The sequence below is a fragment of the Lissotriton helveticus genome, chromosome 6, assembly GCF_964261635.1.
Source record: "Lissotriton helveticus chromosome 6, aLisHel1.1, whole genome shotgun sequence".
Taxonomy (NCBI): Eukaryota; Metazoa; Chordata; class Amphibia; order Caudata; family Salamandridae; genus Lissotriton; species Lissotriton helveticus.
Genome location: NC_136067.1, coordinates 1,441,130,755 through 1,441,153,908, shown reverse-complemented (window position 1 = coordinate 1,441,153,908; position 23,154 = coordinate 1,441,130,755). Strand labels below are relative to the sequence as shown.

General features: G+C 45.1%; 1 protein-coding gene across 10 annotated transcripts in view; it reads left to right on the top strand.

Annotated features, from left to right (window-relative positions):
• Nucleotides 1-2,837: 2,837 nt before the first annotated feature.
• MYB (MYB proto-oncogene, transcription factor) overlaps nt 2,838-23,154 on the top strand; it is a 43,757-nt gene continuing 23,440 nt past the window's right edge. For 4 of the 10 annotated variants that reach the window (XM_078649242.1, XM_078649237.1, XM_078649239.1 and 1 more), the window contains exons 1-8: nt 3,473-3,639; nt 8,642-8,765; nt 14,618-14,689; nt 15,449-15,541; nt 15,927-16,147; nt 17,406-17,649; nt 18,661-18,729; nt 19,109-19,213. In XM_078649242.1, coding sequence (XP_078505368.1) covers nt 3,617-3,639; nt 8,642-8,765; nt 14,618-14,689; nt 15,449-15,541; nt 15,927-16,147; nt 17,406-17,649; nt 18,661-18,729; nt 19,109-19,213 — 951 coding nt within the window. In that variant the 5' untranslated portion in view covers nt 3,473-3,616. Of the gene's footprint in view, nt 3,640-5,361; nt 5,423-8,641; nt 8,766-14,617; nt 14,690-15,448; nt 15,542-15,926; nt 16,148-17,405; nt 17,650-18,660; nt 18,730-19,108; nt 19,214-23,154 lie in introns of those variants that run through there. The other 6 variants (XM_078649238.1, XM_078649236.1, XM_078649232.1 and 3 more) reach the window with 5 other exon arrangements.

Below are 23,154 nucleotides of genomic sequence, written 5' to 3'. Positions count from 1 at the left end.
AGGGGCGTCCCTTCCAAATAGCGAGTCACCACGCCATATACAAGTGTTTTGCGACCACATTTGTGTTTGCAAACTGCTCGCAGTTTATCACCTACTTCAAGTAGGTGGGAAACCACTTGCAAACGGGAAGGCGTCCCCTTCCCCTTTGTGAGTGTGTGAGAAAATATTTTTAAGAGCAGGCAGTGGTCCCAGGGACCACTGCCTGCCCTTAAAAAAATGAAACTGAAAAGTTTCATTTTTCTTTTTTAAATGCATCCCGTTCTTCTTTAAGAAAAACGGGCTGCATTTTTTTTTAAACTGCTTTACTTAAAAGCAGTCCCAGACATGGTGGTCTGCTGACCCCAGCAGGCCACCATCCCTGGGAGTGCTAGCTATTCCTAAGGGGGTCGCAAATTGCGACAGCCTCATTAATATTCATGAGGCATGCAATTTGCGACCCCATTAGGACTCGCTAACAGTGTCTGAGACACTGTTACACACCCCAATTTGCGAGTCGCAAATGCAACGCAAATTGCAATTTGCTAATGCGACAATATGTGAGTCGCAAATTGGTGGGTCGTACATCTGGCCCCAGGTGATTACAACAGAGGACATACTGCTATTCAGTTAAAACCTTTATACTTAAAGGTTTTATTTTTAAGTTAAGTGCTTATAACATAGGGTATTCTGCTATTCAAATAAAACCTATATCCATAGAAATTCATAACAGTTGAACATAAGATTACATTTATTCTAACTCGGAGAAAAACATACAGATAACTTCAAAGGGCCAAGTGCATATAACAGAGGACATACTACTATTCGATTAAAAACCCTTATGCTTAAGAATTCAACTGCGTTAAAAATAAAGAATAAAGCTGCCGGCAAAGGAACAATACAGTACTTCAAAGTGTTTAAATGTGTTATAGTCATTGCTATTAATCGCCTGGTTAACATTTCCTCAGATTTGCTTCAGTGCAACTTCTTATAAAAACGTTGCACTGTTAGAGCTCCTCAGAGGAGTATAGCATCACCAGTTTGGAAGCACTTAAAAATTCATACTGTACACAGGGCCGGACTGGCCTTGGCGGGCACCAGGCGTTTCCCTGGTGGGCTGTCAGGGTGGCGGGAGTTTTTTTTGGGGGGGGGGGGCTGGTAAAAAGCTGCTGTAGTGTTTTCCATGCACACAAGCCAATGACGGAAGGTCGAAGCAATAATTAAAGAGAGGATTAAGCATGGGGATTGATTAATATACAGTATATGTTGTTGCAGGACACAAGAATGGTTGGTGCAGGAAACGCGTATGGTTGGTCGAGAAAATAGAGGTATAGCTAGAGATACAACAGGTCCAAGTGTGGGTAGGATTACTCGGGCACAAGAACACCCTGGGCGCCGGACTGAGGAGAGACAAGTAGGTTTAACTATGGAAGAAAAATCAGTAGGCCCAGAAATTGAGAACAGGCATATATGGTAAAAGTTGAGGAAAGCTGATAAGGGAAGGATCATTTGTATAGTGGATGTGAGAAATTTCAGATGAAAATATGTACGTGTTCATTCTAAGGGACGTAGTAGATTGTGCTTCAAATTAGGCGGAGCAAATATAAATGGGAATTTTATCCTGATTCAGTAATAAAACAGAAATAATGGGCACAGGAGTGTATCCTTGTGCTTCCTGCCCTTCAAAACACAGGTCTTGGTACATCAGTTGGCAGTAGGCTTTCAGTAATAGGTGTTGCTGCCCAGGTACCATCTCCCAGCCAAAATCTGAACAGGAGAGTCCTCACCTATCCAGGAGGAATCTGGATGGATCCCCAATGTAGAGCATCAAAGAGAGGGCACTTGTCCTTTTTCCCCTTCCACAAAAGGATAAAAGCCTGGATGTGCCTCCCAACTCGATGTGCAAAGTTCTACATTGCATGTAAGCCCTATTCTATGCAGCAAGTGCATTAAACCCATTAAGTTGTTTTTGTAAGTACCTCACTTTGGCCCCTAGATTGCTGGACCATGTTCCTGAGAATTTGATGTGACGAAAATATCCAAAAAGAAACGGGTTACTGAATAGTGAGTCACACACAATGGAAACAACATTGCATTTAAAATGCAACCTGTCTGTGTTTATTTTGAGAGTCTAATATATATGTATATATATATATATATATATATATATATATATATATATATATAGTTTAACTTTTAAGCTAGACGCTAATGTAAACGTTAAACGTTATGTATATTTTGCAATGCAGGCGATTGTGGAGCTGTTGCCACAAACCCTCCCATGTGCATCTCGGGTGTCCCCACTTCTGAAATGCTGGAGCAGTGAGTTGCTGTCTAAAACATACTCGACAGCATCCATCCAGGCAAATACAACCTCATCGGCTTTTTCAGGTAGCGGGGATTTGCCGCTGTGTGCAGGGCACGACAGCATCGGAAATGGATCCCCTGGAGTCACGGATACAGCTTAAGAGTCACGCATGTGGTAGACAAGTGAAGCAAGGGAGTCCCAAACTGTACCATCCCAAAAAGGCAAGACACGAGTGCAAGGGGGGCATGAAAAATGCACAGCGATGTTGTGCGACTCATTAAAGAAGTACATTTTTTCAGGTAAAAATGTGCTTCCTGTATTTTTCAGGGTTCTAAATAGCAAAGCGTAAGCTAAAAAGGGCAGACTGATGTGTCAAAGAACAAATCTCAAAAGGGAACTTACTCGGCTCGGAAGGACACCTCATTTCTAGTAATCAATTGTCGACTCGACTTCCTGCATTGACACTCTTAAAATGTTTCCTAGATCTATTGCGTAGAAGTTGGAAACGTTCCCTCGGGTAGGTTGTGTGGCACTGGCAGGTGCGCAGCATTGCATTCTATTTCTATCCAAGCATCCTTCAGTAACCCATGGGCCACTCGACTCACTGAGCTATTTTACAAAGACGTTTTATCCGGCAACGAATGATAGTTTTTTTTATTTAAATTTTTGTATATTTTTAATTTTTATTTTTGTATTTAGTTTTTCTAATTTTTATTTTTGTATTTGTATCTTGCTAAAACATCCGGGTTTTAGAAAGAAGACGGCGCTCAGCTTGCATTAGAGCCCCGCAGTGACCGGCACCCATGTGCCTCTCTAGCAGCACATGGTAGGGGCAGCCCCGGACACAGCGCCCTTCCTTCCACCCGCCCTCCTGTGCACGCTAGCGGCTGTGCTGCTATGATCTCGGGCCCTGCCCCTATCCTCCCCTCACGCTCTTTTCCTCTCTCGCTTTGGCCCCGCGGCGCCCCTCCCGCACACCCCCCGGCGCGCCCGGCGCAGCAGAGCGGGGATCTGGCTGGAAAGGGCGCCTCTCCCCCGCCGGCCTCCTCCCGGGGCAGGGCCCGGCGCAGGCGCAGCCTGCCGCGGCGCCAGATTTGGCGGGAGGGGGTGTGTCCAAGGGGCTCTTTGTTTGATGGAATCTCTGTTTACAGACTTTTTTTCAATCTTTCATCTCAACCTGTTCCCTCCGCCCCTCCCTCCTCCAGCCCCCTCCTCCCAAAGGTCCTCTGCCCCGCTGCATCTCCTCATGAGAAACTTTAATTCTGGTGGCGGAGCAGCTTCTCTGAAGGCAGGCAGGCAGCACCTTCTTCCACCCCCTGCACCGCTCTCAGGATGGCAAGGCGACCCAGGAACAGGTACACGCGCACAGACCTGCTCCACGCAGCACGTGCCTCGGGCTTGCTCTTGGCAACTTTTCGGTCTCCAACACTTTTAAAGATTGCGTGCTGTTTAAACGTGAAAACTGTCAGTTTTCTTTACGCATTTATTTTTTCAGTCTCTGCACTTGACGCCTGTGAACTCTTAGTGTGGTTCACTTTAAAGTTTTTTGGATTTGTTTTCTTGGTCTAGTCAATTGAATTTAAACTAAACACCTGTGCCACTTAGGTGCGTCTTATTTTACGTGCATGCGTTTTTACGTGTTATTTTAAGTTTGTACATTTAGTACTGTAAGTTTAGCATTAGGCTGTATATCCAGTGTACCTTTATTGTGTTGTTTCACATTTCTGTACTTCCACAATTGTGCTCTTATATGCGGCAGCTCTCATGTCCGTTGCACTTTAAAGTGCTGTCTGTGTTGTGCTTTTAAAATTTGTTAAATTTTTGGTTTGTGCTATTTAGTGTGGGACTCTTATGTAAATTGCTCGTTGCACTTAATTGGAAAGGAATGACAGCGGAACAGGTGCATTTGCTTTTTTGCGCGTTTGCTGCGATGCTCCGGAAAACGTGCCTCCTTTGCACGGAGCGGAGGCAGCTAAAGTAACAAGCAGCTTGTTGTGGAGCTGTTGCCACAGTGCCCTGGCATGGCAGCCCCGGTGCACGCGGTGTGCACTCGTTGACCCTGAAGGAGGGCAGGGCACCCCCGTGCACACGCCATCTCCTCCCCTGCGTGTCTCAGCAACAGTGCCGGCGCGGGCAAGCCCGGGGAGTACCTGAGGCTGCATGCATACCTGCTGGAAGCGTGCATCGCGAGCGCGTGTTTGCAGGGGATTACACCGGCATATGGCAGGCGCGCGCGGTCAGGCTCGGCGTGCGCTCAGGGCGCCAAGCGGCGCGCGGCCCGGGACCCCAGTTCATTAAGCGTCTCGCGTCTGTCAGCAGGTGCTGCAGGTGGCGGGGGCGTGCGCGGGAGCTGCCTTGGGTGCTGAGGCCACTCTGCCACTCTCGGAGAGCTGTCAGTGTGCGTAGAAGGAAACATGGGAAGGGACCATGTGCCAACTTCTCTTTGAAATGCATAAAAAAGAAGAGGCACTTTAGGAGACGTTAAAAATAGAATTATTGCCGGTCGGGTTACCTGTACAGCAAAAGAGCTACTGGGACCCGTGCATTCGGCACTGGGCTCCCTCAAAGGGGGTTGGTTGGAAGCTGTGCGCCTGCGCCCCTGCCGCATGGCTCCGGGCGTCCAAGGTGCACATGGCACCTGCCGCCTCAGCCCGGACAGGTGCACGCGCCGGCACCTGACCCCCTCCCCCGTGCCCGGGAGCCACTCTGGGGCTTTGCTTGCACCTGCCGTCATTTGCAGCGGGCACCGCGTCCCGCCCTGGCACGGGGGTGCGCAGCGGCAGAGTTGAATTGTTTGTAGAGACGGAGTTCACATGCCCCTGGGCAGGCTTTTCACTGTTTAGATGCTATTTTAATGCCGCGCTGGTAGAAATGAACACTTTCTCTGGCGAATGCCAGACAGACTTTATAGAGGTGGTAGAAATGTGAACATTCTGCCTAAAAGTAGGTACTGCCCTTCGAAAATCTAGGCGTGGGAACGACCGACCCTCACACGTCTCTCAAGCTGTCAAAGTCGTCACAGGAGTCGACAGTTCATCAGAAAAGGATAGTTCATAGCCAATATTGTCTGTCCTTTTAAATTGCTCGTTATTGAAGATTTTTGCAGACACTGAAAAAGATGAAGACGCCTCCTATCCAGTTAAGCACTGTCATTCCTTTAAATGTTTCATGCATAAAAAAAGCCACTGCAGTAAATATAAACTTTTTTTTACTAATAATGAGGTTTTTTTGGCCTTTTTTGCATAATTTCCCCGAGAGGTGCTCCCATCGGTTCCAATATACCTGCTCACGTGAGAGAAAACAGGGCGTGGTCTGAAGCGTGTACCCAATAACCCCTGACCCAAATCCCGTGTTCACACCTGGTGCATGCTGTCTTCCTAAGTGACACGTGATAGGGATCCCTTGACCCCATCCATGGCAGGGGGGGGGGGGCAGGCACCTTTCCTTTGCACATGGTCAGATTGTTACACCCAGGCAAGCTGATAACACTATTTATTTCCCGTGGTACAGGTACCAAGTGACCGTCAATGACCTTTTCTTTTCCTGTCTCGAAGAGCATTTCCCTCTTCAAGTGAGCATCTTCCAACTCGTGGTCTTTTGGAAGTGTAGAGTTGAGGTGCAGTGGCGTAGTGCAGGTAGATTTTGGCACCTCAAAGATACAGAGAGGCGGATCCCCGACCCACAACAGGGAGCACAGGACCCATTTAAACCCCTGGTGAGGTGATGAGATAGAAAGATTGTTTGGTGCTGGTAGGGTCTCAAGCGTGCTTTCACGGGATTACATTTTTTTGCTGTCTGCATCGATCATTAAACATGATTATTTTGTATCGAAAATGTTTATTGACACTAATTTGTTGTAGTTGGGTAAGTATTTTGAAGGGCCTCAGCAAACATTGACATTTGTTTCGCCTGAAAAGTCTGTGTGATGAGAAGATCCTCTTGAATTCCGTTTTTGGCTTTCACCAGACTAAACGGGGGCAGTCCCGTCAATTGAAAGTAGCACAGTGAAAGAACACACTGTCAGCATTACCAACTGCGCTTCATTGCTATTTAGGCTTGGGCGAGCATAGCATAATCTCAACCTCCCTAGGGCCTCAGTAACCAGGTAGCAGTCAGCCAATGCCCATCAGGGAAAAAAAATGGACAGGGTGCAAAGGGGAAGACCCCCACATGCAGTCCTGGAGAAGAGGGGCGCGAGAGAGAGCCCGGGCAGTCGTGCCTGCTGTGTCTGAGATGGTGTGGCAATGTCCCACCAACCATAAGCCACTCTGCACCACTCTGCATACTGTTGCATAACAAACGTTGCTTCTGCTAACGTTAACACTTGGAAATGTATTGCTGTTGAGAGCTCTAGAGCACGCGAAGGTATTGTGTTGTATAGATGAGGCTGCCAATGTGTTTGAGACCCTTTCACCAAATCTCCGATGTTGAGCGATGAAAAGTGAGCTCTAACGTGCCTAGTTACATATTTATAACACCAGCAAACCAAACACGGCCCTCGCCATTTCCTAGCAGCCTAGGCTAAATGAAGAACATGTGGGGGGAAAAAAGTTGCCAAATCAGCAACGTTTTTTAAATTTTTTTAAATGCATTGATCAGTTTGAAGTTTCACTTTTCATCAGCGCCCTGCCGAGTGACACATCTGCACCTCACCGCTGTGGTAGTCATCCTGTTCCCTGGCAGGTTTCTGAAAGCATGAGCCGTGGGTCCCCGGGTCAACCCTCACAAGCTTAAGAGTTTTTGGTCTGGGCCTAAAACAGAAATAACCATTGCTCTCCAGGACTTCCCCTGCATTCCTCTGCCAGTGATGTGCTGTCCCCAGTGAGCCACCACACATGAAGGCGAGTTATAATGTTATTATTGATCTGTAACATAGCCATGCTATGTTCACTTGGGGGTACTTGCGAGCAAGTGCCCAGTTGATTATATTTGCATTTGGTGTCAGAACGCACCCTGGGTGAGCCTAGGGCTGCCTACTGCCTTTTGGTAGGGTACTTAAACAGAGATGTGGGGCAGATTCACAAAGGTATTTATGGATACCTGAAGTAGTACACCTGTATTCAGTACCAGGATGTTAACACAAGCCCCTACAGTAAAGGACGGTCTCCACCCTTCAGCGGTCCGCTGAATACTTTTGAGCTATTGGGGGCTGAGGAGCCCCTCTGTGCCTTCACAGGATGTGCCCCGTCTTTTTTTTTTTTTATCACATGACTGTGTAGTACTACATTAGATACTCAGAAATGCCTTTGTGAATTGGCCTCTGATTAGTTGCAAAAGTGCCATGTTTAAGTGCTAGGTGCTAAAGTGCCAAGATTAACTATATGAAGAAATTGTGAACTACGCGAACCTTGGTGAATTCCCCTTGTGTCATACAGGACACGCGTGGGAGGTTTTCCTGCACAGGGCGCGGTGGGTCAGCGCAGCGCGAAGTCTGATTTTAAGAACAGTCCAGCCACTGAGATAGGCTTTCTCTTTCAGCGGGTTACTGTGGAAACCGTACACTGCAGGCCCGCCTTTGTCTTTACCTGAGCGTGAAGTGCGCGTGGGTGTGTTTGGTGTTCGGTCTATTTCCAAAACAACGTGATCTGCTCAGTGGCCTGGATTTAGATTCGTTCTGTTCAAGTTTGTGTTGTCCACAAGTTTTCAACAACGCTGGCCCTATACGCTGTATTTTGGTAGGCAGTATTACATACAGCATTAATAGTTCTGTTTGTGTAGGTAAATCCGTTGTAACTTTCATCAAGAAAAATGTTAATGTATACTAATGGGAAAAGCCACCTCGATGCTCGATTTTCATGATGTAACAATGTCCTGCCTTTTATGTTTGTCGAAAAAAGTTCAGAAAAAAAGTAAATACTTCTCCAACTTTTTTTTTTTAAGAGTGAAGGCATTCTTATTCTCTAAAAAAACAATTGGGCAGTGACAAGGCTCCCGTTTAAGGTTCGTGTAGAAAATGTGACTGCATTAATTTGGGGGTCAAATACACTAGCATATGCACGTGAATTGAAACCCAGCATGATTTCACCTCTCTGGGAGCACCATGCTTTAAAGCCTCACCTGTTCGGTGGCTGCCAAGTGTAATCTGTCACTGCTTTCACAGCCAGAGCAGGCCTGAACTTGCACCGCGCCGGTAAACCGGCCAGCCCTTCACTTGTATCTGTGGATACCGAAAACAGTAGAACCTGTTCGAAATCTTAGGACACCAGAATGCAGAGCTAAATCTTGCTGTGCCAGTTTTACAGATTCTGCCTTTTGTAAAGATCTCTGTGTATGATTTACTGGTACTCCTCCTGGGGGGTATATGGGGTGGCGTGAACTCCCACTGCTCACTCCAGTCTCTGTTTTGTTTTCCCTCAGTATTTACAGCAGCGATGAAGACGAAGAGGAAATTGACATGTACGACCATGACCACGACTACGACGGCGTGCTCTGTAAAGGCGGGAAACGCCACTTGGGGAAGACGCGATGGACTCGCGAAGAGGTAAACGCTGCCGAGGAACTGGAGAATTGCAAACAAACAGCGTGTGTGTTTACCCCAGGATCCGCCATTTGAAGGGCTTGTCTAAGCCCTTGATCTACTATATGCCTCAGACAGCGCATCTGAGCCTTGACAACCCCTCCGGACACTTCACACAGTAGTGTGCTGCGAGGGTGTCCGCGGGAGGACTTGGAGGCACTCCACTGTTTGGTTATCCAATTCTGGCCCTTTGTTGTTTGAGAGTGGTTGCTAAGTGAGAAGGGAGGAGTCCTGTTTCCTACAGGAGTCAACACTCATGGCCTCTGCTTGCTTTCTCATGCACGGGGCATCTGCCAGGCTCTGGTCACCGCTTGTCCCATCTAAGGTTGTCCGAAGAAATGTAGAAGGCAAGTGGCACTGATGCTGGCTCCCATTGGCCCTATGGTTGCATATAAAATACATTTCTATAATGGGGTTTGTGGGTCCTTGCCTGAGAGCAACCTCCACGCGAGCAGTAAATTAAGGAAAAGAGGGTTTTTTAATTGAAAGCCAATACAAATAATGTACTTTATTGTAGCGGTGAAACTCTCTTCCAATAGTCAACATTTAGCCGATTAGTGGATAATCCTCGACAAACAGAATGTTTTCTCCTATCTAGTAAAACAATACTGTATGATCTGGCTAAGGAAATGCACATATACATTGCTGATCCGAAATTTTTCTGACTAGGGTACCACCCTATCATTTCAGTCTCATGGTATATGATTTCAGAACCACTCTTTCGAATATCCTGATATTCCACTTCAGTCTCACAGATTATCCTTTGTGATTTTTTTCCAGTAAACATTTGGTTTAGCAGAGTGAAATGCAGTGCAGTTGTTTGACCTCCTGAATTCCTTATCATACTCTTTCCATCCCACTCCCCCGTATTCATCATGCGCACAAGATATCCTATTTTGGTAGTATGCCATCTGTCCGCCTAAACCAGTGAAACGTTCAGCCATTATCGCCTGGTAATTAGAGAAACCTTTTATCCAGTTAACCAGAGTTTCCTCAATCTTTTTCTTGAGACCAACTGGCCCATTCCCTGGGATGCACCACTCTTTATTCTTTTTCACCTCTTCCTTATCCGCGTTACCAAGTAACAAAGGAAACCTATTTACATACTCCCCATTCCAAATTTTTGTTCTCACCTCCTGTGAAATATGCCTACCCAGCCGATCCCTGGAGGATCGCAATTTGCCCAAACCTAAACTTGATAACTCTTGCGCCATAACTGTTTCTGTAGCCTCCTTCTTCTTGGCCTTGTCATCGTCTGACGTTGTACTTATTTTGGGAGGTTCTTGTTGGTCAGTGTACCACTAGCTGCTGCTGCACCTACTGACACATTCTGCACTCCCCCTGGTTTAGACCCTTCAACCTGTGCCACCAGCTTCCTGGCCTTTTTTAACACATCGTCCAACAAAGCCCCACAGCCAACTGCTGGGGTCCGGGTTCCTGCCTTAGCTAACCAGGGAAGTACTTCTAGCAAACTGGCTACCAAATCTGAGTGCCCAGGCACACCACCAGATGGGCCCTCACATACAACCGGTATCACCTGACTCGGGACTGGGGTGGTTGCTGGCACCACCGGAACTGGTTGACTGCCCCGTACCTCCTGGTGAAGCAACTGCTGGTACTGCCCCACTCCCCCAGTAGCTGGGACCTCCACCACTGGAGCGGATGGCCCCGGAGGCTTAGTATCCAGTGACCTCAGGGTCGTGGGGCCCAACCCCCACTTGCTTGGCTTTAGACCTTGTTGGCACCGGAGGGAATGCCGCTCAAGGTGGTACCCCAGCCCGTCTGGGCCTCTCCTCAGTCCCTTCCTGCACTTCCACTCGGCTCTGTAAATCCACTAAGGCCTGCCCCATATCATCCATCCTCTGCATCATGGCCTCCATGAACTCACACGCTTTTCGCCCTTCCGTGCCATTGGTTCCATAATGTACCAATCGTGCTGCCACTGACATGCAAAACCACAGGCCGCAATACTTAGCGGCAAAACTTCTAACGCCCCTAGCACAACTAGTTAAAGTTCTATTTGCCAGTAAGCCCTACACAGCCTCAATGAAAACAAATCCGCCCCCCACTCCTTGGGACTCCATAAACCATTCAATGCTGTCCTATGGTTTTAAAAACAGCTCCCCTGCTCTACCAGCAATAAGCATCCTAGCACAATAAGCGCCCCTAGGGGGGAGAACAGGAAACACACCTCCTCCTCCCTCACCGTAAATCTGTATGCAGCTCAGCGTGTGCCTCAGTCTGCAGCCGGAGCCACCACCGCAACACCTATAATGCGGGGCCGGCTAGTATTCACTCAGCCAGCCTGGCTCCCAGTGTGCCATGAGACCGCACTACTCAGCCAATCGTTTTTCCTTTCAAATCACCGCTGATGTTCCAGTCCTGTACCTGTAAGAAAAGGAAGAAAAAGGGGGAAACTCCGTTGCATAGACTATCTTGTGTGCAGGAACAGCTGTGAAGCGGCCAATGAAAAGACCGCCCGCTGCTCCACAGCCACTTTTAATCCCCCTGGACGAAATTGGCCGTATCAGACTTGCTCCCTCGTGCCCCGGAAGCACTTGAGTGCTTCCGGGGCCAAACCGTGCTGCCCAATCAGGGCGAGAGCCGGGGTGGGTGTCGGCTGCGTCACAATGCGCACAACCCCTGCCCATCCATTGGCTTCGGAGACCGGCACAACCACCATAGGTAGGGGGGCCAGAGTCCTGGTTGGCCCCTTAACATTGTACTTGGGCATCAAGGCACTCCTCTTCTGTGGAGCTCCACAGATAAGCGTGGGCCCATACAGCTACGGTAGCCATGGGGGAGGAAGGGCACTCCTTTGGGGGGGACACAGGCCCATAAAAGTGGCTTCGGTAAGAAGTCGGTGGGTTACCCAGAGGTGGCTGTGGACATTCTCCTCCAAACTTTGATAGGTCAGGCTACCTCTTTTGAGGTTGACCGCAGCCACATCCTGTCTGTCAGTCCTTGACCCTGCTGTTCTTCCACCATAAAAGGACTTACCCACCCTAATCCTGATTTTAGATTTTGGAAGAGTTGTTTAAATCTCTGCTTTGCTGATTTGTTCCGAATGTAGTAGTTTTGGTGGTATTGCGTATCTTTCTTTGTCATGTTTTGGGCAGGATGGGGTCATGGTTGTCAGTAATACTTTTGATCACCTTGGCATATGCGATGTTTAGCCTTTGGGAAGTTTTTCAGTAAACATTTGGTTTACAAGAAGTAAATGCCGCTCAGTCACACTTTTTCCCCTTGTCCATGGATCCTAGCTCTAAACTTGAGCTATTAGTTTGAAACCTTGGTGTTTTTGATGAAAGCATGTCTCCCTTTCTTCCAGAAGTTAGCTTCTACATTTTGCATCTGAAGTCTTCTAGGAAGGTTCTTCCTTTTTCTGTCCCCCTACCTTGAGTTACAGTTGCCAGCACTCTTCTCTTCACACACCCACAGTACAGTAGTAGTCTAGACACTCTCGGCCTACAGAGCTGAATGTAGCATTTCCTCAAGCCATATGGAAAGAGCCAGCCACTGCTTCTTTGAGACCCTATTGCTAACTACCCGCAATTCATTTCACCGCTTCCTTTAGGCCCTTGACTTGGCTGCCTGTAGTCCATATCACTGCTTTTTATGGCCATTGACTTGGCTGCCTGTAGTCCATGTCACTACTTTTTTGAAGTCTTTGTGGTGGCTGACTTTAGTCCATGTCGCTGCTTATTTGAGGCACCTGCACTGACTACCTGTAGTTCATGTCTTCGTATAGGTGGCAATCTGATGCTCTAAAAATTTCCCAAATCCGTCATTCTGTTTCATGAGAGTCGGTGGACGAAAGGTAGATTTATTGCTTTGAGAAACACGCCTATCACCTGCAATTTACTCATGTATGTCTTGCAGCAGATGCATTAACTCGCTGATAAATCTGTGCCCTGCTGTTTGCACTGGCTTCCGGTGTGGCTCTATTCAGTCAAAAAGGAAGGGTTAGCTGCACGTGTCCTTTAAGTTTTATTATTATTGTTACTTCATGGACATTTTTGTGGATCCGGCTACATGCTTAAAAATGTTGTAGTTGCGACAGACTTAGCCAGTCAACATTTCTTCGTTTTTCACTGACAAATACCTTGATAGGAGCTTGAATCTCCAAAAGTCTTCATTTGTCTTCTGTGGGGCATTGTCTTGTTTTGTCACCTCTGAAAAGCATTTACACTTTCTTTCGCCTTTTGATATGCAGATCACTATCAGTACAGGGATATCTATTGCCCTCAGGCTTACAATAACCTATTCATCCACATCCTTTACATGCCAGTTTCAGGCTATCTTTGAGAGAACACTGAATGAGAAAATATTCTTGAAGATCTAGCTATAAAACCCCATCTAGCTCATGGGTGAAATCAGTGCTTTCTGCATTGGTTATGAACACTTGAACATTTTAAGCTGGCATCACATGTAACAATGTTTTGGAGAGTGTAGTGTTCACCATTCTTACAGCCTCTTGGGACTGAAGACTGGGTGTGTTGTGGATCACTTGCTATCCATGGTGACTTGGTTGGACGAGTTGAGTAGCTTCCTATGTCTCTTTGCTTGATGGGTGGCCTTATGGGTGACGGGTTTGGCGGATGGACTCCTCTGTGTCTTCAGTGGTGGGTGGTGCTCTCGTCTTCATTGGTGGAGGGTGCTCTTGGTGTCTTGCTGGGTGGGTGGTGTCCTGGGTGACTGAGTTGGCTTGGTGGTGCCCTGTTGGCAGGGCTACTATATGTGAGTCTGAGGTTGCTGATATCCTGGATGAATGGATTGGGTATATGGGTGTGGGGCATACATTTGTTGCATTGAAACCTCAATCATTTCTGCAGCATTCCCCAAAAATGTGCTTAAATGAGCCATCATGTTTGTTTTTTAATATATTCTTGATGCACTGACACCAAAGTAATCCACTTTTTGGGTTTGACAAGTCAAACATCCAGTAATGCATAAGGCACAGGGTAACTTTGTAAGGTGACCTGTTCTTTTCCAGGGAGATAATCGGTTCCCATCCTTTGAGATGTTTTGGTCCATATATTTTAAAGCTAGAACCAACAAAGTGGTCTCGGGTCTTCATGCTCCCATGCCAAATAATGCATATACAAGTGTATCAGACATGTCAGAGCAGCTTAATATGCATATTTGGGGCTCTTTTAGGCATGAGCACTTCCTTTCAGAGGATTTATTTTCTTGTAAAACCATATTAGTTAAAACATAATACAATTGTTTGGCGTTGGCTGTACACAAGACCCACATTTGTAAAGAAATAACGGCAATTTTACCAAGAGGCCAAGATTTTGTATGGAAATTACGAAGCCACGGTTATTCTGGGGGTGGGGGTTGGATCTAGGGGGTCACTTGTGAGTGCTACCAGCGTTTGCAAATTTTGTTTCTGAAACTATATATAAGTTCAAACCAAAACAACAAAAAGCGCATTGCAAAATGTAATAGGGAAGATCAAATAAATCAGAAGTGGAATCTATATTTAAGAATAAAGCTAATGAAATAGGTCGCCACGGTGTATATTGCTATAATTAAAAGCAAACCCTAACAATCTATGGATTTTTTTGTTTCATCACTTAAACCACACATTTCTGCATTAAGATCCCCAAAGCCTTCCAAGTGTGCATTTATTTTTAAATAAAAAAGTTAATTAATGTGCAGGCTTAAGTGGCAGCCTCACCAAACCGCTCCTAACGAGTCAGCTGAGATGGTGGGATGGGATTGGCTGCAAAGCCTTCCCGGACAGTGAAAGATGCATCAAAAGTAAAGAATGACTGGCAGAGTAATAGGGTTTTCTTTCCACGTCTCAGGATGAGAAGCTAAAGAAACTAGTGGAGCAGAATGGCCCCGAAGACTGGAAAGTTATTGCCAGTTTCCTTACTGTAAGTGGAGATGATTGTGTATTTCTGTGTGTTGCGTCTCATGGTAGTTATGACATGCTTGCGCTACTTTTTTGCCGCATTGGTAGGATTGGCGGTGCATGGCACTGACCCTATTCCCCCACCATCTTTGCTGAGGAGTTAAGGGTTGGGAGATGCGGTGATTCATGGGCTGCATCAGTTTTCTTTGCTTCTACTGGACAAACAGCCTCTGCTTTTATGTAACTTGAGAAACATTGTTAGAAGCCTGCTTTTTTGTGTTGAATGTCTCCGACTTGTTTATTATGTATATGGTTTGTGCTCTCTGTGTTGTGTAAAAAACTGCATATTTGAGTCGGTGGATGAACCGAAGGGGAGTGGATAAAGGAAGTTGTCATAAGAGGGTTGGCAGACCTTTGGTATTTTTTGCTATTCGGGTAGCCCATCGGTTGGCAGAATAAAGGTTTCCAGCCACAAAATGGCAGCTCATTTCACTAACATTTGTAAGAAAATAAAATTTCGCATGGGCACGGTTGGTGCACACAATCCCATGTCTCCCTGGGTACCATGTCTGCCAACTTTAGCTGAGTCTGCAACTTCTTATTGTAAGGGTTTTGCTTTTGGGGTTTCTGTTGAGCGGTAACAGAGCAGCCTCCCTGTTTTTGTGTTTAGACCAGCACAGGTTATGACGTTGTAGATTGTTATCGCAAAGACACAACACTTCGCACATCTTCAGTATAAGGCAATGAATTCATGCATGCTTTTCTCCCCTTGTACAATTAGAACCGGACCGATGTCCAGTGCCAACACCGATGGCAGAAGGTACTGAACCCGGAGTTGATCAAAGGGCCATGGACCAAAGAAGAAGATCAGCGGGTAAGGGTCTATCAAATAGTTCAGGCCCCAAAGCAGGGGTGGAAAATAGAAATATTAAATTGTACTCAAGGAAGGGCTAACACTAGGTCTGGAACTACTTGGATGTGTTATGGTAGTGTTTGGATTATTAATTGGTGAAAGAGGGTCTTGACCCTACAAGGTGTTGCAGAGATAAGGTGTGAAAAAACACTCAAAACAATCAGTAGGTTCCCAAAAACACTGCTGTATGCTATGCTCCCTGCACAGCGTTTGCACCCATGGGAGGGTGCTGGTTGGGGTTGTATGATGTTACAATAGCACCGCGGTGTTTTGACCACGTTGTGAAGGATGTTTACCCTGGGGGGCAATTGTTCTTCTTGACACGCTTTCCTGTCTTTGTTTGAAGGTGATCGAACTGGTGCAGAAGTATGGGCCGAAGCGGTGGTCTGTCATTGCCAAGCACCTGAAAGGAAGGATCGGGAAACAGTGTAGGGAGCGATGGCACAACCATCTTAACCCCGAGGTGAAGAAGACCTCCTGGACCGAAGAGGAAGATCGCATTATTTACCAGGCACACAAGCGACTCGGAAACCGATGGGCTGAAATTGCAAAGTTGCTACCTGGCAGGTAAAGTATACACCAGTGCAAAACAGACAGAAATTCTTAAATTCTAATATCTGGGGATGAAATCCATTTTGAAGCCTGCTTAGATACAAGTATCCCATTGTATTGTATGTAAAAGTAGCATACCTAAAGTGTCTTTAGATTGAGTTTCCCCTTTTTAACACAATACAAGTCACCGAAAGGAGCTTTTAGTGTACCTGTTAGTTTATGTGCTTTCTTCTGTTTTTATGAGTTTTGACTACCATTGGAAATCACAAGGGTTTTTTTAATTCTCACTTTTTAAGCGATTTTGAATCACTCCCTTCATGTATAAGTGAATTTGTCCGTAGAAGATCTGTAGTTGGTATAGCTTAGGATATATTTTCAATGTGTATCCTTTAATGCCATATGATCTTTTATATTGAGCTTAAAGGTGACAGTGTAATCCCTTTCAAAATACTCTGCCCGTGATGCTATGTACTGCCTGACGTCTTAAATTGGAAGTCTCTTATGTGCCTGAGAGTCACCACTTACTACAAGTCTCTTGATTGTTTCCCAATTTCTACTCACACTGCCAATGCCTGCTTTCTCATTAGATACCCCGTTGATTGTAGTGGACATACAGGCATGTTGTATATTTCTCTCAACTATTGTTTGTTGAATTAGTTCCACGCTGGAAAGGAGAATCGACAAAAATACATGCATTAGCATGCCAAACATTAATTCTGCATTTAGAGCCTAATGGACTAGATTGCGTAGAGCAAAAAAGATCACCATAATTTGCTCACATTTCAGTTGATGATGCAGTGAACACAGCTTTGAAGAGTCTTTGGATAGTAAAACTCTATCAAAAAGTTTTAAGAGGTAGGGCGTTTTGTTCATGACGTGGAATTTCTTCCACCTTTGTAAAATGAGGTAGCATGACAGCGAAGCGCCTAATGGGCAGGTGTACAAGGGACAAGAAAATATGTACTAGTTGCCCTTGTTGCCAGTCAGCAGGCAAGACAAGTAATTGTGGGAACTAAACTATCCTCCCTTCCACCCCTCTTGGGTAGTTTCTAGAGAAGAGAGGTGAAAGCATATTGGTGGTGGATTGTGCATCCTCTTGTGTTTGTTGGCTTGGGAGCCGGGTTGGACGCGCCGAGCATGTTACAATCCCGTAAACAAGGCTGTGGGAGATCTTTGTTTGAATGTCTATAGATATACATTCAAGTCCATCAGAGGTTTTGGCTTATAAGACTGCAAACTAATGTTTGTTTTTCTGTTTAATGATCCTGCACAGGACAGATAATGCTATCAAAAACCACTGGAATTCTACCATGCGTCGAAAAGTGGAGCAAGAAGGTTATCTGCAAGAGTCCACCAAAGCAGGCCAGGCCCCAGCAGCCGCAAACTATCAAAAGAGCAATCACTTGATGGGCTATGCCCACACTCCAGTGTCTGCACCGCACCCTGTAGCCGCCCACCCCCGAGTCAACAACAGCTGCAGCAGCTACTCCTACTACCATGTTTCAGAACAACAAAACGTAAGTTTGCAGTTTTTTTTACATTAGTTGGCTTGTGGATTAGCACCGAATTGTTTGACTGCATTGCACGCCTTGTTTATGCGGTTGCAGATGAGTTCTCTGCTGCGTTCAGCACCACTTTCCCCATTCACTTAGTGGGGTTGACGACACAGTCATAGTTCCAGGTCTCTGCCGTATGATCAAGAGAAGCAGAATGACCATTGGTTTAACAGGGATCGACCCTCTCAGCCATTTCCATTCGGTTATTTTCACCTACACTTTTTTTTTTGACTGAAAACACCACACATTTTTAATTTCAGATGAGTCTGAAAAGGTATGCAAATGTCAATTCTTTGCACTTATATCACATTTTCAAAAGGCCACAATTTAGGGGACTTTAGCTGGAGTCCATTGATACACTTCCTGTTTTGTGCATATTGTTTCTGAGAGTTGTTTTTAAGGTTCGGACTTTTTCTGGAATGTTTTCTGACGCTTGTCGCCAGGTTTCGCATGTAACACAGATGTTTGTTATTCCGACCCCCAATACTCAACACTTTCTTTAGACCCCTACTACCCACAGCTAGTCATATCTATTACAGCATAGACTGCAGGCTCTGTAAAACCTAGCCAGCTTTTTCTGTTTGCTCAACCAGGAATGCTCCCAGCATATGCAGCCTGTTCCCCTTCACCTTTTCCGAATCCACGCCAATTGACATGTCAGGTGGACCGTACCACTCACGATGTACCATCCCCGAGCCCACAGCCATACTGATAGACAACTAGAACTACTAACTGTTTTTTTGCTATTATGTAATTTACTTTCGAGCCTCGCATGAAAAGACTTTGTCCACAACACCTTTCTTCACTTACAGAAAAAAAACTGCTTTTTTTTAGTCTTGATTACTAAATTGCTTCATGTAGAAGTAGACATCAAGTACCACACACAGGGACGAGAGGGAGTTGTTATAGAACCTGATGATGGTGGCTTGTCTTGACCATTGTGTTTCTTTTTCCAATTCTTTCTACACGCAGGCTCCATATCCAGTAGCGCTGCATGTAAATATCGTGAGCGTTCCCCAGTCCGCCACTGCGGCTGTCCAGGTAAATAAATACAAAATGGTTGCTTGGGCGGGATCATTAATGGGGCTGGAGGGAGTCATGCACAAGTTGTATATTATGCAGTATTTCTCAGACCCTTAGAACCCAAACATGTCCAGAGGGGGAGGAGGTTTAAGCACTGAGTGAACTAAAAGCCTACAAGGGAATTTAGAAAATGTAAATGAGCAAATAACCCCCACCATAGCAGCAGTAATCTAACATCTGGCAAGAATAATTTGTAATCTGAGATTAGTGACACTGGCATTATTTAGTTATACTAAGGAAACCTGGCTGATGCTTGCCTTCAGCCTCCAGGCACAGTGTAGCGCCGATGTGGCAAATTAACCCATATGTTTTTTTTTCTGTCATATTTTGCGTTCAGAGACACTATCATGACGAAGACCCAGAAAAAGAAAAACGAATAAAGGAGTTGGAGATGCTTCTCATGTCTACAGAAAATGAGCTGAAAGGACAGCAAACGCTACCAGTAAGGAATCAATTTGCTTGGGTGTAAAGATAACTGCTATTAATGATGATATTATGTGTGCCCATATATCTACAGTACTAAAATTGTGTACACTGCATACTGCACACTTGCTAAGGAAAAAAGGAAATTGACATGAATTTGCTTAAAAGCATATATGTCACACAATTGGGGTGAATTGTTCGGAATTCCTAAATGCCAAAACACCCGCTCAAAAGAGATTTTAATTATGATGCCGAACCCACCTTTCACCTGCTATGTGGTGCATGTGATATAATAAGATAGCTTCTCAGCTGTTTATATAGATGATGCATTATTTTGCATATAGAAGGACGCCGTATGACGTGAAACGTTTGTTGATGAAAGATAAATGTGAGGTTGGCCTGGCTGAATGCCCCTCAATACTGCTGGTTGTTAAAGGATCCCGGCCATGTTGACTCCATTTGATCTTCATACAAAACTAATATCGGAAACAAGTGGTAGCCCGAGCATTAGTCAAACATTCACACAAACGTGTACTTGAAACCACTCATTGCCACTACTATTTTTTGCTAGCATTTTGAAGTGTCTCCTATTGCATGACCTGGCTGAAATGATGGGATTCTGTTTATGTGGCCCTTCATGGAACTGAAGCAAACTGTATTTATAGATAGGGAACAGAGAGGACTTAAAAGGCAGGATATACAAGTGGCAGCGAGTATTCTAGATCCACAGATCATTAAAACTAAATCCAAGTTCAAAGTTTTTTGATATTGCATTAGGGTACATTTCAGGTGGATTAATTGTTCCCAAAAAATAATGTTGCAAATGTGTGTGTGTGTGTGTGTATGTATAATATATATATATATATATATATATATATATATATATATATATATATATATATATATATATATATATATATATATATATTTTATTTTCACTGGAAAAAACAGGGTTAAAGTGAGATTAGTGCTAGGTGCTGAACTGATATAAGAGCTAAAGTTAAAAGCTGAAATAAACCCACTGAAGTTTAGTCAACTAACTATAACTTTTGCCTCCATCATACACTACTTATGACCTCACATATTACGACACTCATGACATGTTATATGATGTCACTGCCATCGCTGATTTCTGAATTGACGTTAATGATGACATCACTGATGACACAATGCAATCATTGTGACAGCGACCCATCAGGTTTGTGGACTTGCAGTAATTCAACAAGCTACACAAGCGCCCAATTTTCTTTCATCAATTAAGTGGTAATGTGCATAACCTTTGACCACATGCTGAACATATAACATATCTGTAAGTCAAGCGCATTTTGTGGATGGTACCCTCTTTTTACTGATATTAACCCATCAAACAAACAAAATGCCTCCATAGACTTAAATGACGTAAGCCTTGAACACCCTTCAAAAAAGAGTTTATATTCTACTCACCTTTAACTGAATCACCTTCTTTTGCCAGTAATGGGACACCATGTGCCAAGCCCCAATAGACAAATACGTTATATACATTACTAAAATGAGCCTAATGGCATACAACTTAGAGCCATGCTTACAGCCCCAGTGTGATTTAAACGACCTCTGTTGCCCATCCCTATATTCTACATTATTCAACGATGTCTAATGCCTCAAAATAATGAGGGAAAGTCTAGAAATAAACAGTCACACTTTATAAATGTCCCTGTTTGATAGAATTTGTTTAAAGCACGGTATTACAACTATTTAACCTGGGCACATGTCCAGGCATCCATTGCTGGATAATCTATTGACAACATAAGCTTTGGCTTGTCTTACAGATTTTTTGAGACAATCTTTGGTTTTAAGCCACAGCCCACTTTGAAACCTGCTATTGCAACCCACATCAGGTGCACCCAGACTTTACCTTGTTCAACATGGAGTAGTAGTTGAATCCAAAAAGTTACTGCTTTGTAAATAGTGCACCAATTAACTTTCATATGCACAACCATACTTGTCTTCAGGGCTTACACCGTTTCCATTCTGTGCACACAAACGTGTGCACACAGTAACTATGCGGTATGACTATAAGCCCTTTACTAACAATTGTCTTCTTAAAGGTCCAGGCCTTGTTCTCCGGGCCACTGAAATAGTGCAATTGTGTGGCTGCAGCATTTCGTTCCATTATTGTAGATTTGTCCAATTAATCCATCAACTGCTTAATAATCAGCACAATTTAACAAAAAAAAATGTTCTGGCTCAAACGGTTCTAAAGTTTAGAAAAACGCAGTGACACGTGTTGCAGTGCAGCGGAAGGTCATTTGCAAAGGTTGACTGGCCACCTTTCCATTGCATATTGCTATATTTGGTTGTTAAACTGAACTAACGAGGTGCAGCCACTGTCCAGACAGTGTTAATAAGTGTAAAAATGACAAATGAATGAAGCCATTTTATCACAAAAAGATCCACATTATGTTGGATAATGTACCTTTTCTTGCTGCATAATTTACGCAACCCTACCTCATGATTTGACCCTCCCATGCTGCATAATTCCAGTAGCCAAACTTGTACCCAACCCACTTTCCTCTTGCTGCAAACAGCCTTCCGCTGTGCGCAGCATTCGGTTCACCCTGAACCCAGCCCACTCCAGGCATCCAACCCACAGGCCTATGGTCCGCTCAGAGTGACTTGCCGCTGCATCTGGCCTCTGACAGACCCTTTTTAGGTCGAGCCTAGACCCAGCACGTATGTTCTGCTCTGAGAGGCATGCTGTATTCTGTCTGTGGCTTTTGAACACACCCGCCACACGCCCACCACTTTTCATTGGTTGCTTGCTGTGCCTTTACTGATTCTATAGTTTTCGTTGGTGAAAAGTGTGCATTTGGCCCGCCTTATGGGTGTTTTGTTCCCGCCCTGGTGACTGCCACTGCTATACAGATCCTTTTAGTATGGACCATAGTTTTCTTTAACTGTAATACTTTTTCGCTCCCTCCTCAATTGCTTTTTGAGCACGCAACAGCTCACAGTACTCAGCGCTACAATTATCCTTATTCAAAACTGAATTATTGAGTGGTGATTAATGTCTCAAGACGTTCATACTCCTGCTACGTCTGTCTCATCCAGACACGGAACAGCTCCTGCGCCAGCTGGTTATTGGTTTCCAGCTTCTCTGTTCCCGTAGCGCTAAACAAAGAGCTTTAATGGTCAGTTTTTAGGGCACGTAGTCTGCAGTTCCTAGAGGACGCTCTGCTCCTCCGTTATTGCCTATCAGACTCTACAGGTACCTCAGTGTCTGTGCTAGTTAGTCCCAATTTTATTGCACTTGTGATTGCATTTGTGTACATTGGTGTAAATTTTTAATTGGTGCGAATTATATTTTTGACCCTCCCACTCCTCTGTTCGTGCTGCTTCTGCCCCTCCCAACCACATACATTCCGCTTCTTCCCCTCCGACCAACTGTCCATTTGGCTTCTGACCCTTCCAACCCCGTGTGCATTTGGCTTCTTTCACCCTCTTCGATGTTACTACTTCTTCCTCCTCTACCCGATTGGCAAAGTCAATGGATCACCCATAGGCAAGACCTATTGGCTTTGCCGCTGCTTGTTTTCCCTGGTACCAGCAGAGGCATCTCAGTACCTATGGAGGTACCTCGTTGAGTACAACGGCACTAGGAATTGGTACCACTGGGTAGCCCACTAACCACATTTTTGTAGTTTTTTTTACATTTTAACTTAACAAGGGTTACCTTTTTAGGAGCCCTCAAATGGCATTGGGGACCAGGTTCTCACATCCTGCCTCCTTATGGTGCCTTTGATTTTTTCAGTACTTAGGAACATTGTACCAGAGTCCTCTAATGGCGTACACAACATATTCTCCAGGTTTTGTCAGGGCAGATCTGGACACAGGCGTTCCAGATATCTATAACTTTTTCACAGCGTTAACCCTGTCATACGAACCACAAGCACTTTTTGATATACTATGTTTTCAAAGACAACT